Raw genomic sequence first — 16,185 nt, 5'->3', positions numbered from 1 at the left:
GATTTATTCTTTTCACTTTTCTATACAAATTTTTATATGATTATTTGGGCATATATATTGCTTCAAATAAAAAAAAAAGCAACTACAAAGTTATAGATATCGTCGAAATATAGCTATAATTTTTATATAAAGTTTGTCTCCATCATAATTCGTATAAAAAAGTTATGAATTTCTAAAGATCAATCCATTCACTATTCGGTAAAACAACCATAACTTTTACACACAAAACTGATTTCAACCTCTACTTTCAAAGCTAACAAAGAGACGCATCTGAGAAAACAATGTGTTTACACCTGTTCCTTTCTTGATCCCAAAAAGGCTCTAGAGACTGTCGACAAGACCTCCAATGCGTGGTTTTTCTCAACAGTTTTGTAGAGTTAGTTTTTTAGGTTAAAAAAAGGAGTTTTTGACTATGGCACCGCACTCTCACCCATCGTGTGAAGCTTCTTACCATCTCACCTCACAATTTTAGTTGATGGCTATGGGATAATTTTTTAAAAAAGAAATTCTGCATAAATCTTTATACAATGATTTGGGTACTTATATGGCTTCAAATATAAAAATTTATCAACTACAAAGTTAGATATCATTGAGAGCTACAATTTTTATATAAAATTTGTTTCCATCCGACTCCATATGAAAAATATATATTAATTTTTGAAGATGGATTGCATTTTATTGTCACTATCATAATGCATCTATTATCACTGTTGGTTCATAGCTAGTAGTGATACTTGATTATCAGTGCTGATTTTTATTGAATGGGCTATTAGTACTGTTTTTTAAATCGATAGTGATATTTCATCACTGTCTGTTATTTTTAGACCAACAGTAAAAATAGGACAGAGATGACCCTTTTCAATAGGAGTATTATTAAGATATTGCCACCGTGGGCTATGTGAGTTATTTGCTCCCCCACCGCTACACCTGTGGGAGGACCACAATGTCATCTTGTAAGAGATTGTTGAGTATCTTTTGATTAGGTTGTGAGGAAGCAATATTTTATTCTTTAGTCAGTTGCTGTGTGACATATAGTGAAGGTAAAAAATGTTAGCACATTTTCTTTATTTGGCTTAATGTCATCTCATACGCTACCATAACCGGACTTGCCTAACGTCCATACCGTGGTCTTGGTCAGGCCACAGCAAAATACACCCTTAAGCCGTTTTTTAAGGGGGGAAATACACCTTTAAGGCTTTGTTTGGCTGCAAGAGATGCTAATCCCTATGCAGATTAGCCCTGGTGCATTTTATTTGGCCATATGAATACCTGATTCTTTTTCTCCGTGAAGCAATAATCCATGTCACCATTTGGGAGAGGTGGGGATATAACGAATCTCACACTACAGAAAATCAAGAACAAATTAAAGAACGCCAAATCGGACAAGGGTCGGTGCTTGCTGCAGGGATCTATAAGAACGTGAGAGCTCGATGTGGCAGGGGTCACATGGCAGTGACGCTCGCATCAGTGGAGGCATGGGCGGCGGAGCTTCTTGTGGAGTTGGCACGGTGGCACTCTTTGCGGAGGATGGCAAGGGTGATAATGCTCTTTCGGAGGAGCTCACGACCGGCCATGCACGGCGCGCGGGCGGTGGGGCTCAGGACCGGTGGCGGTACATGGGCGACGGAGCCTGTGACGGACGAGGCACGCCGGCGGCGGCGCTCTTGGTGGAGGCGGGCACAGAGCAGGAGAGCTTGCGGTGGACGACAACTCTCGAAGATGTGAGCTGGAGCGAGGGAAGAGGTATAAGTAAAATTCGCGGAAGCTATATAAGATTGTATTAGCATAAAATGATTTAATCAAATAAAATAAAATAATATTATGTGTGCATCGTATAACTCAATTATTCATATAATATACCGCACAAACTTACTTGCATGCAAATTAGCGTCTTGCATTTTGAAAGTATTTTTCTTCTCTCTTCCTTCTTCATTTCGTGTTACTCTTTTATGTGCTATGAGCATTTTTCTTTCTTGTCTCTGTAATCTGCGTTTGCAAGAGACAGTTATATATATATATATATATATATATATATATATATATATATATATATATATATATATATATATATATATATATATATATAATATGTGTGTGTGTGTGGAGCGCATCTATTCACTGCCCTTTAGCCAAACCTTCACAGCGTTTCAAGTAGAAGTGATTAGACCATTCAAATGGCCATTAAACTCATTCACAAGTTACAACATTCAAGCATGCATGAGACCAGATCAAAGCATTTACTAGTCAACCTTTCTAATACATGAAAGCTCACATACACATATATTAGTAGCAAGCATGCACGAGACCATGCATTAATTTATTAACCGGACACTAGTAATCACATGTATGCGATAAATTCTTATTACAAATGCTTAATACATTTCGTTTTCTTTAAGAAACACGTACTCATATATTTACTTAGAACACAACATACTATTAATTCTTTTGAAGAGAGAGGAGAAGGTACTTCAACCTCATGAGTCTCATTCTTTAAGTCTAGAAACCATCACATCTCAACTGATTGCTTGATCTTAAACATATTAGATCAAATCTAAAATATAGTCTAAAGATCCAACATAATAAAAACTACAAGAACATTAATCTTTTGCAAAACAAATTTGCAACTTAAAGGTTCCATACGACCAAGAGTCACTACAAGAAAATTGACTATCTATGATGATCTAGTATTGTCACTGAATTATGCCAATTTTGTCATAAATTACTTTTAGTGATGTAATTGAATGCATTTAGTGACAAAAACTTAACCGTCATAGGACCTATGTCACAAATTGTACTTAGTGATGATGATTATTTTTTTCTTCATGGAAAACCTCAAATTTGATGATGATTTTTCCACCATCATTAAATTTTGCACATTCAATGACTTTTTTTCTATCACTAAATGTTAAAATTTTCGTCATAAATAACTCATGTTTCCTCACTAAAAACACCCCCATGACTATTATTTGGTGATGAATAATATATCTATCATGCAAAATACGATATTTTGTGATAGTATATTTGGTCATAGAATTGTCTATATCGCCACCAAGAGATTGTTTGTGATGAAAACATCATCATGGAGTTCTATCTGTATATCATCACACATCTCATCTAGCATCATCATATTCATAATCCAATAATGTATCTCAACATTAATAGATCCAATACATCTCACATGCCCAGAGGTATTTAGCATAGATAACACGAGCTACAATCAAAATGAAGTCTTACATATGCTAAGCTGCTATCTACTAAATGACCAAAGCGTGAATCCATCTCTTACAAATCTACATCTAGTGTTTGTTCAGAGCTCTGAAGGTTGGTAATAACTTTTCACATTTGAATCCATACGGATAGACCAAGAAGCTTTGTCGCAATGTTTGGACAAATTCTTTCAATCAAACTTCCCTAAAAAGATGTGCTTTCATACGGACAAACCATGAACCAAGCTGCATCATGACAAATTCAGAATCGACAGAAACAAAGTGAAACTAGTTGAGAGCTTGAGACGTGATGGGAAATTGTTACTCTAACCAGAATTGAACTTGGAGCAGCATGGGGAGTGATGTTGATGGCAGGAGCCATGATTTGTGTGTTGGTTTGTGCCTTCCTGCACCAATCCATCAGATTTGTAGATCGAGTCCCACCATTCAGAAAAAGAAAAAACTCGTCATATATCACATAGAATTCGTGGCAACATACATGATGAACCAAAATACATTAATCTATCAAAATCCATTCACCTATTGGAATCTACATGGCAGTCAGAATAAGGAGATAATACCTCAAGCAGGCTGATGCTCACTGGAGAGGTGCAAGATAGTAGGGATAGGGGATGGGGAGATGCGCATCACAGTGGAGCCGCCAGATCCGGATGGCCGTCAGGCCCTGCAGTGAAGACATGGCCTGGGAGCTGGTGCTACGCCGTGTATGATTACGAAGAAGCCTGTAGCGGGGGTAGAAGCCATCAACGTGATGGTGCACAAGCATGGGCGCGAGATCGCTGATGACCTGGTGCGTGAGGGATGGTGTGACGACTGTGGTGAGGTGCCAGGTGCAGCATAGGAGGTGTGATTGCTCTGCAGTTTGAGGACAACAGGAGATCCACACACCGCTTCATCTCGCCTAGCGCCACACCGTGGATGTGACGATCAGTGATGCAGTGGTGCTATGGAGGTGAAAGAGCGTGGAAGGAAAGCGGAGGGATAAAGGGCTAAAAGGGAAAGGGTCCGGAGGGAGTTTGGCTTTCATGAATTGGAGTTTGGCTACCAAAAATTTCATCTTTGTCGCCAGCGAGACATTGCCGAGCCACTGGAGTGTTCCCCAGACTCCTCTCCCTCTGTGCAGTGGCCCTCTCAATCTTTTGACTTGAGTCGTAGCGCCCGAGGTTTCCACATTTGTACACCGTGGCTAGGTTTACTCAAGTGCAAAAAGGAACACGGAGAAATCTTGCTAATGAGATTCACATTTGAACTAATGCATTCTGAAGTTCGTAAAATTCATAGCAAAAGGTTAGTAGATCCAAAAATTATGATATTGCCTTGCTATGTCAAGATTTTCAATCTAAAAATATGAAACATCATGTCTGGGTTAATTTCATGCCTAGAATTAAATATATTTTGTAAGCTTCATTAATTCACAATAAATTGAATAGGCACCCATAATTGATAAAACCACTTCTAAGCATCTTCTTAAGGTCTAACTCATCTAAGGAAAATACCGGTTAGCATGTTTTGAGTTGCAACGTACTGTTAATTGTATGTTTGGGGAACACACAACATGTTGTGACCATTTAAATATATAAATTTTACATGTGAAGTAAGTTGATGTAAAGAACTACCATGCCTTAGTGAAGATATAGACATTGGTGTGATCCTACATTCAAACAAGTATTTTGACTTTGGTCTAATTTGATTGCAAAATATTTGTGTTTCTAGCATGTTTGTGGTATCTAGATGATTTGACTATTTAATTTATTTATATGGGTCTAAATACATTGGAATGACTATGCTATAAAAAATATAGCAAACTTTCCCTACACAAGCAGCTAGGAAAAAAAATGTAGGGAAACTGTCTTTTGTAAAACTATTTTTAAATTAAACTATGAACTCAAGTACAAGTTTAAATTCCCAAATAAAAATAGAATAAAACTACATAAGCAACCAATTAAGCACATGAACAAGTTTATGCAAAGTTTGTTTTTATGAAGTTTTACATTCGAATGGCCTTTCAGCCTCCAATAACGGGCCATGGCTTGTCTTTATTTCAGAAATTAAAATAACTTCTGTTTTGGTAAATTAAAATTAAATAAAATGGACTCTGCAAAATATCAAATAACCATTTTGTGACCAGCCTACATTCGTCATTGATTTGTAGTAGGGTTGTCACACAAATTTTTATGATGATAATGTTCTATAACATCACAAATCATATCATGTTCTATGACGAATGCATCATATCGTCATTAATTGTTCACTCTTTTGTGACAAATAATTTTCTTCGCACAGACTTACATGACGATACCAATGTACCCCTTTCTAATGACAAAATCCCTTAAATCATCATCAAATAATACCTATTTTGAGACATTTTCATGTTTCGTCACGAGAACTTTCATTATAGATAAAAGAATTTCTTATAGTGGGTTAAAGCATTCACTATGAAAACTTACAAAATACCTTTACAAACTTAGTGACATGTCACATGGAGTAGGAGCATGGACTTGAGCTATTTGCAAACTATAGTATCCTACAAAAGAGAATATGCACATACAAGATTAAACTTATCAACACATGGTAAAAACTCGAGCAATCATCTGAACGCCTCTTAATAGTACATCATTTATCCTATCAATCTGGTCATTTCTCTTCTCTAATCGTCATTTACTAGTTAAAAAAATACCTTATATTTTATACCTTTGCCTTGAGCTAGCCATCCCATTGGACTTGACGAACACATCATCCGAGTCCCGATGTTTCTTCTAGGCTTGTTATCAACTCTTCACCTGAGCGTAATAATGATGTTCATCCTCATTTTCTATCTTAATCCTCTAATGATCTTCTGGAATGTTGATGAAGTTCACTTGATTGCTTCCTATACACCAAGCATGAAAGACTTTTCTTTTCACATCAACTTCATCCGGTTCACTGTTAAGGTATGAACCGCAAACATCAAACACACAAGTTTTCCACAACTACTTGTCTTGATCTTGCTCTTCTAATTCGGCACATTGAATATTTCGATTCAATACTTGCCTTCGTATAGTATCTAACCGTAACTTACTCTCAATCACATAGCACATAGGTTAGTCTATAAAACTCAATTGATAATTCCATACCTGTAGTTACTTGATCTCCATAAGTAACTTTAGTCTTCACTCTTATTGTCAATATTCTTGAGACCATCCTAAAACTCTAAGATCGCTTCCTCTCTAGCTTCTTCATCATCACATGAGCATCACTTAGAGCTAAATGACATCAATGCACATCTTTTGATCTCATGACATTGCTCAATGAATACATGCTCAATCCTTCATGCATCATTTATTGAACAACATATTAATAATTCTCAACACAATTATTAGTTCATATGTATTGTCATTAATTAACAAAACAGGTCGTGGGAACGGTAGGTGCGCTCATCCAATAGGAGGCATGTTAAAAAATAAAAATACAACATTCTAATACTCTCAAAATTCAAAACACTATCGAAATGGTCATGAAAAATTCTAAACACCATAGAATATGCTATAATCTAGCTCTAAAAAAACTTCAACTGAAACAAATATTTATCTCTCATTGTACATATCATACTTCTGTCTAAAATTGTCTTTTTTTTGTCTCTCATTATATATGCCATATTTCTGTCAAAATGTTTTTAAGCTAGATCGTAGTATCCTATACACCACAAACGTTTTTTAGAATTTTTCATGATAATTTTAATAGCGTCTTGAATTTTGAGAGCAATTGAACGTAGCACTTTTTTATTTTTAAATATATCACTCTTTCAACTGGCGACATGAGTCTGTATGTGTGATTTTTCAAAATGAACATCTACTTTTACAGTTTTTCATTTAAGAAATAGAAAAATCCTAATTAATTGAGGCCAGGCCCATAGTGAAAATTTGAAGGAGGATCGGCCCATACCTGCCAGCGAGGGATTTTGAAAACCTCTTCGGCCGACGGAAGAGATTTCCTACTGGTGATGCTTCATTCGCACTGTGGGCCTTCGTGGGCTGTTCTGTTGTCCAGGAAAGGACGAAAGAAATGCATGAGCCCGAGCCAATCTTGGTTACGAGCCCATGCGAGAAAAAACTATCTGTAGAAGCGAAAGTACATCACCGGTTCATGCCTTGCTTTGGGCTTCACTGCACATTCGGATATTTCTTGTTTCGATGTATGCATTGTGATCCCGGAGATCAGGAGCAATGTTTTGGCTGCAAACATACTCTAACATCACAAACCAGAGATAGCTAAATAGCCCTATCAGATCGGCCCGGTATAAACCTGTTTAAACACGGTCTGACTATGGTATAGTCCGAACTGTAAAGCCACTTTAACGTACCATGCCGTGCCGTACCGTGTGCCTCTCTTTGGCTCACGGCATTGTCCGTTAGTCATCGTACCGTATCGTGTCGAGTCGGGCATAATTGCGATCCGGCGGCACAGACAACCCGATGGACACAACAGACATGGCGAACACGGTGCCACGGGTGACACGACGACGCATAGGCCGCCCGTTGACTCAGCCCACCCGAAAAAATGAAAAAATAGCTAAAAAATATGACATGTGGCCACCGACCCAACTTGTTTCGACTTGAATGTACCATACTTACAGTGTCGTACCTCAAACCGACCCAATAAACATGGTCCATTTAAACATCTTTATCACAAACCTATCCTATCAAGTTGTGCATGTTCCCTGGTACAGGAAAATGTCTCTCAAAAAGCACTCGTCCGCTCCTATGTTTTGGTGATACCGCTACTGCTTCCGGTCCTCTACCACCACCAACCATGGCATCAGTGGCCTTTGCTTGCTTGCAAGAAAGAAATGACATCACATTTTCTCGATGCAATTGCGAATTGCAAGGTTGATGAATTTGATCTTTGGACATCCAAAACAAGTGGCTTTGACGATTCTCCACTTTGAAGGTTGATCACGCTAAATGCCACTAGAAGGATGGCACTTTGATATTATGACATTTTGGCCATATAAATCCATTTCATTTTCTTTCCATAATTTGGCTACCTGAAAGAACATCTTGCTATACATGCTAGCTGAGGCACTCCAGGCTGCTATTCTCTCTTTGGAGTAGATAAGCTGGACTGATCCACCCTAAAGCGACGAGCTTTTTCTAAATAATATTATTTTATTAGAAAATTATAAAAATAATAGCTAAATTGATAAAATTACAAAAATATGTACATGTGGATACACGAAATACCGACAGAACCTATCGGCACTCCACATTCTGACATCCTACGGTGAGCCCGAAGACCTGTCGATAGGTCCTGTCTCCTGCCGAAATTATTTAAAGAAAAATCTATAACTAAAGAATCATTTTCAGCTATAAAATTACTTTTCCTTGCCAAATCTCTTCTCACAGAAAATTTGAATCATAAAAATTCTACCAAACAGAACTTACAACAGTAAATCCTACGACCACTTGTTTGAAGCGTAAAAAAAATCAATTTTATCGAATTTCAAGGAACCAGTACAGCAGTTGTCCCTCCCTGCAACCCCGTCAAGGTTCAACGGGCCGTGGTCATGGCCCCACGGAGGACGGGCCGACCTCACCTGAGCTGAGGCTCAACACCCGCGCCCAACCCAAACTTGGAGGCCATCTCCCTCCCCTACAAAACGACTGCGCCCGGACACATCCGCCGTACTCCGGGCCCGTCTCGGCGCTCCTCGCCTCGCTCCCAAATACCAATTGCACGCGGCTTCCGGCAGAAATCCCCCAAATTCCCGGCCCCTCGATCGCCTCCTCCGCGCGCGCAAAACCCTAGGCCGGCCAGTTCCACCCCCGTCCCCCGCCGGCGACGCCCCTGCGCCCTCGCGCGCTCGCTGCATCCTCGCGGTTTGAGGCGCGTGGAGCGAAAACCCTAGCCGCCTCCAGTCGGATCCCTATCCCGCGAGGAGGCGGGGAGGGAGGGCGCCCCCCCGCGCGCGCCGCGCCGCAGATGGAGTCCGCGGCGACGCGCAAGGAGTGGCGCGCCGTCCCCGACGCCCCGCCCCGCTCCAATGGCGCCGAGGTATCCTCGCTCCCCTCGACGAAAACCCTTCCCCACGCCACCGTCCACTTTCACCGTCGCGCTTACTCCCTGTTGCTGTCTCGTTTAGGATGCCACGGAGCACGCGAAGCTGGGGCAGTCGGAGGACAGGGCCATGTATGAGGTGCGTGCTTGCTTGCGCTACACTCAAAATGCCGACTGCTTTCTGCAGGGAATGACTGGGTTTTGGCGCAGGAAGGGGCGGGGGGACTGGAGGACTTCTGCTCCATCACGATCGACGGGAGCGGGGGGCTCAGCGTGGACATCCTGCAGCAGCGCCTGCAGAGCGTCGTGCGCCAGAGGGAGGAGCTGCAGCAGGTCGAGATCGAGCTGCGCGCGCAGGCCCTCGCACACCCGCAGATCATTGAGGCGCAGCGCAGCTTCCAGGCGGTTGCCAAGGAGCATGCTGCAGCTGCGGCGAAGCTCAAGGTTGAGTCTTTTTGCTTTTGCGTTCGCGAGCTTGATATTTCTCTATTGACGCTGAAAGAAGCACATGCTAACTTATTGACTGGTGATGACTTGGTCAGTACTGGCTAGTGGCTGCTAGGGAGGCAGTTCTAATTGTTTTCCATGATTCTGACATCCTGAGAGGTGTGACGGGCAGGAAATAGTTATTACATTTGCTGGTTGCATTATAGTATTTACATGCAAAAAAAAATGTATGTGATACTGGTTCCTGGTGGAGAGTGTAGATTGGTAGGAGTCCTTTTTCTTCCTTAAATTCGTGCATTGGTTAATCTGTCCCACCTGCTGTTGTATGCTGATGAACAATTTTGAATGTTGGTTGATGCTCAAAGACAACTGCATGATACAATGTTATTGGTTGATTTTTGTTTCTATAATATTCATATCTATGGTCGCTTTTAGTGAAGGTATCTAGCCTTATGGTTTGATTTCATCTTCACATTTTCTTGATTCTTACCTTTGTTTGTTTCAGTTACACATATAATATGCTCATACTGTTACTTTGGGGTTCTCTTGCCCTTGTCTGAAAACTAATTTGACATCCGAATTGAACAGGATCAACTGCATGAACGGGAACAGTACATTCTCGAGCTAGAAATGAAACTCAATGACAAGGATAGGGAATTGAACTCTTTGAAGATAGACCATCAAACGGTTGGTGGTCTTCACTTGTTTCACACTCTTCACAGGAGAGGTGATAATAACTTCTGACATTTTTGTTTGATTTGTCAGGTGTGGGCAAATCAAGATCTTCTTAGAGAACAGACCAAAGAGCTAGCTACTGTCAGGTACTGCTACTAACTTTTAGTATCGCTTGGTATGGAACCGGATTTCACAAGTTGGAATAGTATCGTCATAGAGTTGCAAATCTTTAAAATTGCTCTGATGGTCTGCTTCTATGGCTAGCCACCTCACTGGGTCTATTCCTTTTTTTTATCCAAATGAATCATTACTTCTCCTAACCTATTCACACAAAATCCAGAAACTGTTCTTTTAGTTATTCATAGTTATCGACAATCTGTAATGTAAAGCTACTTTGCTAGCTTGACCACAGTTTCATTGCGAAAATTAAATTGTATGCTTGATGTTTTCTAATTTTCTGCAGAAGAGAACGAGACAACTCTGAAGCTGAAAGAGCCCAACATCTTAAACAAATTCATGACCTCCAGGAGCATCTGCGAGAAAAAGAAAACCAATTTATTGCATTAGAGGAACAAGTATTCTCCTCTAGCCTTCTACATTTTCATTACATTTTATAGTCTGTTACTTCTCTAGTTATCCTGCCACTACATTACCATTTTTTTCTAAAACTCAACATTTTATCTCTGATAGACCTATTCTGCATGATCTCTACATCAAAAGTCTTATGGTGTTCCAGCTTTCAAATCACTAACATGTTAGTCTCTTGAAAGGGCTGTACTGCAGTAGCATCCAAATAAAATGTGCCGAGGAGACTTTTAACAGCATCCAACATTTCAACTTCCTTTCTAATGGCACATCTTTTCTAAACTACTTTGTTGGTGTATTTACTATCTTGTCTCAAGAGAAAAATCCTCATGCTATAGTGTTGTTGGTTTAGCTCTTTGTACCGATACCTGAGCAATGAAAATGTTATTTAGTTATAGGAGGTTTCTTCTTGAATGCTCGGTGTTTCTTCCTCAAATGAAAACGCTTGTAAAGAACATTAGCATTCTACAATCATCCACTCATCAATGACCATTTCATTTTTATAGCATAGGGTTGCTCAAGAGAACATTCTTTACAAAGATGAACAGTTGAGGGAAGCCCATGCTTGGGTTGCGCGAGTTCAAGAAATGGATGCTTTGCAATCTCAGTCCCTGCAAGTTGAGTTACGTGAGCGTATGGAGCAATTTAATCAATATTGGATCAGTTCCCAGCAACAGGTAAGTTCTTTAGCTCATATAAAAAATTCCACTATTCAAGTATGCTTTGACTTTTTTTGCTAATTGTTATAGCCCCTTTGTTAGACCAGAGTTTTTCACTTCTTACTTGTGTTTTCCCACAGTATGCTGAAATGCAGCGGGGCTTTGTGCATACAATACAACAACTTCAGCTAGAACTAACTGAGGCAAGAGAACGGTCTGGTGCACAAAAAGATGGTCCGCAAGTTTCTCGGGAGGGTTCAGCTGAATCATCATTTGTTCAAAGCATAGCGAACAGTGTGGCTTCAAATGGTAGTGCAACAGCAGATGGCAACCAGACAGTGAAAAATAATGGAAGTGTGGATGTCTCTGAAAAGGTATTGCTGATTTCTAGTAATTTCAGCAAGCAGTTTAGATGTCTGTCTATGGAAACAGGGAAAGGCGAAGTACAGTCACTGTTGTTTGTCTGGCTTAATTGCGATTCACCGCAAATCTCTGTATGTCTATTTGTTTTGCGTTAGTGTGGCTTTGCCAACCTATTTTATGAGTCCATTCTGTTTTCAATTACCTTCTGTGTTTTCTTGCCCTGCCTGTTTTCTAAACCCCTATGATTTCAGTTAATATTATTGTTGTAACTTCTAGATTTTTATAAATATAGTAATATATAACACATACCTTTGTTTTTAGAAAGTACTTATGAGGTGCCTCTTATTGCTTTCAGGGGAATAACACCTCTGCCGTACCTGTTGTGCCATCTTCTCTAGTGGGAATAGGTGGTTATGTTCCGTCTGCGTATATTTCTGGGATGCATTCTTATATGATGCATCCTCAAGGTATTCCTCAACCTTTAACATCACCCAACTCTGGTGCTCCTCAATTTGGCAGTTTTCAGTCACAGTCTACTAGTCAACCAAACCTACACTGGCCTAGTCAGCAGGTAATTACATTCTTGAGGCACTTTGCATATCATAACATTTATCACTCATAGTGTGCCTATTCTAATTTGGGAATGAATTTGTTCTCATTTAGGAAGCACAAAATGTCTCACAAACACAAGCTGAAACAAACTATCAGCCATCCCAATCAGATCAGACTGCATTACAACCAGGTGCTATTAATGATGATAGACTGTCCTCTAAGCCAAGTCAGGTTAGCCATCCAGATCATCTTAAAGCCCGTGGGGAACAACAGAGTCCCACAGGTGCACATGTGGAATCAACTCATGAACTTATGGTTAGTCTTTTTGCTTATTGTTTGCTTTTTCTGCAATTTGTCCCTGTTAACCTATATTTTAAGAGTGAGTTGCATAAAACTACAAGTATTGTGTACTAATTTGATACAAAACCCGATTTTAATTATATTCACCCAAAAAATAGCCTTATGATTTTCCAAAAATCCTAGAACTTTTTGTATGTGTTCCATAATCCATGTGCAACCCATTTTAATAGGATTCACCCAAAAAGCCTGTATAGAATTTAAACTAAAATTCTCTAAGAAGGTTACTTTTATAACTCATAACAATTGTTAGGGTCTCAAATAAAATCCGAAAAATATAGGAAAATTAACTAATATTTTTCTTATATGATAAACTAATTTATAATATTATTTCTAGACCTAGGTTATATGTTCTTCTTATATTTTTCGGATTTTATTTGAGGCCGTAACGATTGTTAGGAGTTATAAAAGTAGGTTTTTTTGGAGAATTTTAGTTTAAATTCTACACAGGATTTTTGGGTGAATCTAATTAAAATGGGCTGCACATGGATTATGGAACACGTACAAAAAGTTCTAGGATTTTTGGAGAAATATAAGACTATTTTTTTGGTGAGTAATGAAAATCGGGTTTTGTGTGAAATTAGTGCACAATACTTGTAGTTTTGTGTAACTAGGCACAATACTTGTAGTTTTGTGTAACTAGGCACAATACTTGTAGTTTTGTGTTACAAATGACACAATACTTGTAGTTTTGTGCAATTCACTCATCTTTTAATTACCATTGCAGGTTATGGAATCAAATACAGCCGAACATGTAGTTTATGATGAACAGCAAAAAGCCTTCAAAGAACAGGATTCACCTTCAAATGTGGACAACCATACTGGAATTGCTGAATATCAAGAGCAAATGACTGAATTGAAGGTTCTTATTTTAGTATTTGTTTCTTTTATATTTTTCATTCTACACTTGAGGACCTCACATCGAGCATGCTCTATGTAAAACCAGGATGAAAGAGTTGCATCTGACAAGCAATCTGAGCAGGTACCTAGTCAGCAGCATACATCTTCTAACTTTGCCGCGTCAACTACCCAGATTCACTTAAAAAATAGTGCGGCAGAGTTCAATCCTAGTGTTGTAAATCAGGTTGACACGGTGAAATCAGCTGGGTGTGGTTTTGGTTCATCATTACCTCGTGTACCAAAGGAACCTTCTCTTCTAGATGAGAGATCTCTTCTGGCTTGCATTGTACGTGCAGTTCCTGCTGGGCCTGAGGGTGGAATCAGGATTAGTACAACTGTGAGTTATTTCTCCATCCTCATTATGTTGCTACGTTGACACGTGTGAGTTATATGTTTTCTTTGTCGTGCCGCTGTTCGGATATTTTGCAATTCATGTTCAATACTTCATGTTTTTCCTCAGCTGCCAAATAGGCTTGGGAAAATGTTGGCTCCTCTTCATTGGCACGACTATAAGAAGCAATATGGGAAGCTAGACGATTTTGTGGCTAGTCATCCAGAGGTTTGCTTTCATGTAGCAGATTTAGCCAATCTGTATATAGTTTGTGTTAATATATGTTAATTGCTTCTGCAGCTCTTTGTGATTGAGGGAGACTTCATTCACCTTCGTGAAGGAGCACAGCAGATCATTTCTGCTACTACTGCTGCTGCAAAAATTGCTGCTGCTACGGCATCTTCTGCCCCTTACTCATCTTTATTGCCTTCTGTTGCTGTTACACCTGTGGCACAAAGCACTCGGCAAAAGAGAGGGCCTGTAGTTGATTCCAGATCTTCAAATACGATTCCCTCTGGAAACGGTTCTATCACAACCAACTTCACAGATCAGTTTAACATCAGCCAGGGGGTAGGTGATGTAACAATTTCAGTCAAAGTAAAACACAGCCAAGATAATGGTTTCTCAGATGAAATCCGAACTGGGCAGTCATCTATGCACACAGCTGCTGCAAATGGAGTGAGGCATGAACGAGCTGGTCCACCTGCACATTACAAAAGTGTTAGTAATATCAGACATGGTTACGGAGGAAAGCAACAGGGGAGGTATGGTCTATCTCTGATGTGATGTCAAGGCTATACATGTCTATCAAATGCTGACCGGGTGTAAATTTCTTTTACATTCCAGATCTACAGGGGCGGCATACATTTCCAGAAGATGAAGTGGCTTTCACTGGGTATGTGAAATATATTTTGTTGAGAGTCATCTAGACCCTTTTGTGCATGATCTCCAAAATTATTCACTGCCTTCTCTTGTTCACCGACCTGCTAGTTTTTGGTCCAAAGCTTTAGCCTCCAGTGGTGCTATCATCGGTCTTTTATTTAAATGATGGTCTAAGCTCAACGAATGTTTAGAATTAGCTAAATATACTATGACATTAGAATATTGCGTAGTTATATTTACGAAAAAGTGTTAAATTCCAGTTTAACGTTTTCCTTTGCACTTTTGCAAGATCAATTGGTCTTTATGCGCCTTACTTTTATCCTATTATCATGTCTTGCATCAGACTTGTTATCATGGTTGCTATAATAGATGCAATACTGATTCTATGGATTAGGAACCGTCCATCAAGCTGAAATACTTCACTGTTTTGATTGTGTAGGATCCGATTGGTTTTAAGGGTGGTGAACTGGTCGGAACCCATTAAGTGGCAATGTTTTGGCTTGAAACGGTCGATGTTGAAGATGACCTGAATTAATTATTCTAGATTTATTTTTGCACCATTGCTCGTCACAGTGCCTGTACGGGGCCTTGTTTGTGGCAAGCTGTACTGAAATCCCATAGCCCAAAAATCAGAAGAAGGCCGTGGAAGTTTTGCAACTATGTAACTTGCCTGTGCTTGTATTGTGGTGCACTCGAATGATGTGATAGTGTCATATACCCGTTTGGCATGATAGTATTCCGTAACGTTTACCTTTGAGAAATGAAGGCTCAAGTTGAGCTTTCTCGACCGTCCAAAGCTATAGTAGTTGTCTGATCGCTTTCAGTCTTTGGTAAAGGCAGTGCATGTTAGAACTAGTTCTAACAGGTAGTATATACTATATAACAATAAACGCTGTATCTGAGTAATCAGCATCCGTACATACAAAGCGAAATTAGGACCGAAAGAGGTTAGCGAAGGATAAAAAGCCTTCCGCTTGCTGCCGAACCGAACCGATGCATCCGATCACGCCTGCTGCTCACATCCTCTGCCCACTCGTACTTCCGCTTGCCGCCTTCTCCTGCAGCTACGCACGCATGGCGCTCGTAGAAATGCCTGAACGGATGTTCCACACCGAGAGCGTGACCTTTCGCCGTAGTTGCGTGGTCTGCGTCGTTCCGGTGTTGATCGTGACCA

The 16,185-nt window shown here is 39.8% G+C and overlaps 1 protein-coding gene across 2 annotated transcripts; it reads left to right on the top strand.

The window, feature by feature from the left end:
- The first annotated feature begins 8,873 nt into the window (after positions 1–8,873).
- LOC133895568 (uncharacterized) lies at positions 8,874–15,744 on the top strand. Of its 2 annotated transcripts, XM_062335987.1 has the most exons (17): positions 8,874–9,257; positions 9,346–9,399; positions 9,471–9,704; positions 10,296–10,394; positions 10,473–10,528; positions 10,846–10,957; positions 11,474–11,644; positions 11,767–12,000; positions 12,345–12,560; positions 12,653–12,856; positions 13,626–13,760; positions 13,845–13,880; positions 13,983–14,135; positions 14,259–14,357; positions 14,430–14,893; positions 14,976–15,024; positions 15,451–15,744. In XM_062335987.1, exons 1-16 carry the CDS (start codon positions 9,186–9,188, stop codon positions 15,007–15,009), a joined length of 2,373 nt encoding a protein of 790 aa, XP_062191971.1. In that variant the 5' UTR covers positions 8,874–9,185; the 3' UTR covers positions 15,010–15,024; positions 15,451–15,744. The 2 variants fall into 2 exon arrangements, with proteins under 2 accessions (XP_062191971.1, XP_062191969.1); XM_062335985.1 differs by having other exon boundaries at positions 13,845–14,135.
- Positions 15,745–16,185: the final 441 nt, after the last annotated feature.

This window comes from Phragmites australis, chromosome 16, assembly GCF_958298935.1.
Source record: "Phragmites australis chromosome 16, lpPhrAust1.1, whole genome shotgun sequence".
Classification (NCBI taxonomy): domain Eukaryota; kingdom Viridiplantae; phylum Streptophyta; class Magnoliopsida; order Poales; family Poaceae; genus Phragmites; species Phragmites australis.
The sequence above is the reverse complement of the archived record's forward strand: the minus strand, read 5'-3'. Positions and strand labels throughout refer to the sequence as shown.

Excerpts from the sequence above, each read along its gene's own strand:
- LOC133895568 (XM_062335985.1), top strand. The coding sequence starts at position 9,186 with ATGGAGTCCGCGGCGACGCGCAAGGAGTGGCGCGCCGTCCCCGACGCC. Across the intron at positions 9,400-9,470 it reads AGGACAGGGCCATGTATGAG|GAAGGGGCGGGGGGACTGGA; the intron begins GTGCGTGCTTGC and ends GTTTTGGCGCAG. Across the intron at positions 10,395-10,472 it reads TGAAGATAGACCATCAAACG|GTGTGGGCAAATCAAGATCT; the intron begins GTTGGTGGTCTT and ends TTGATTTGTCAG.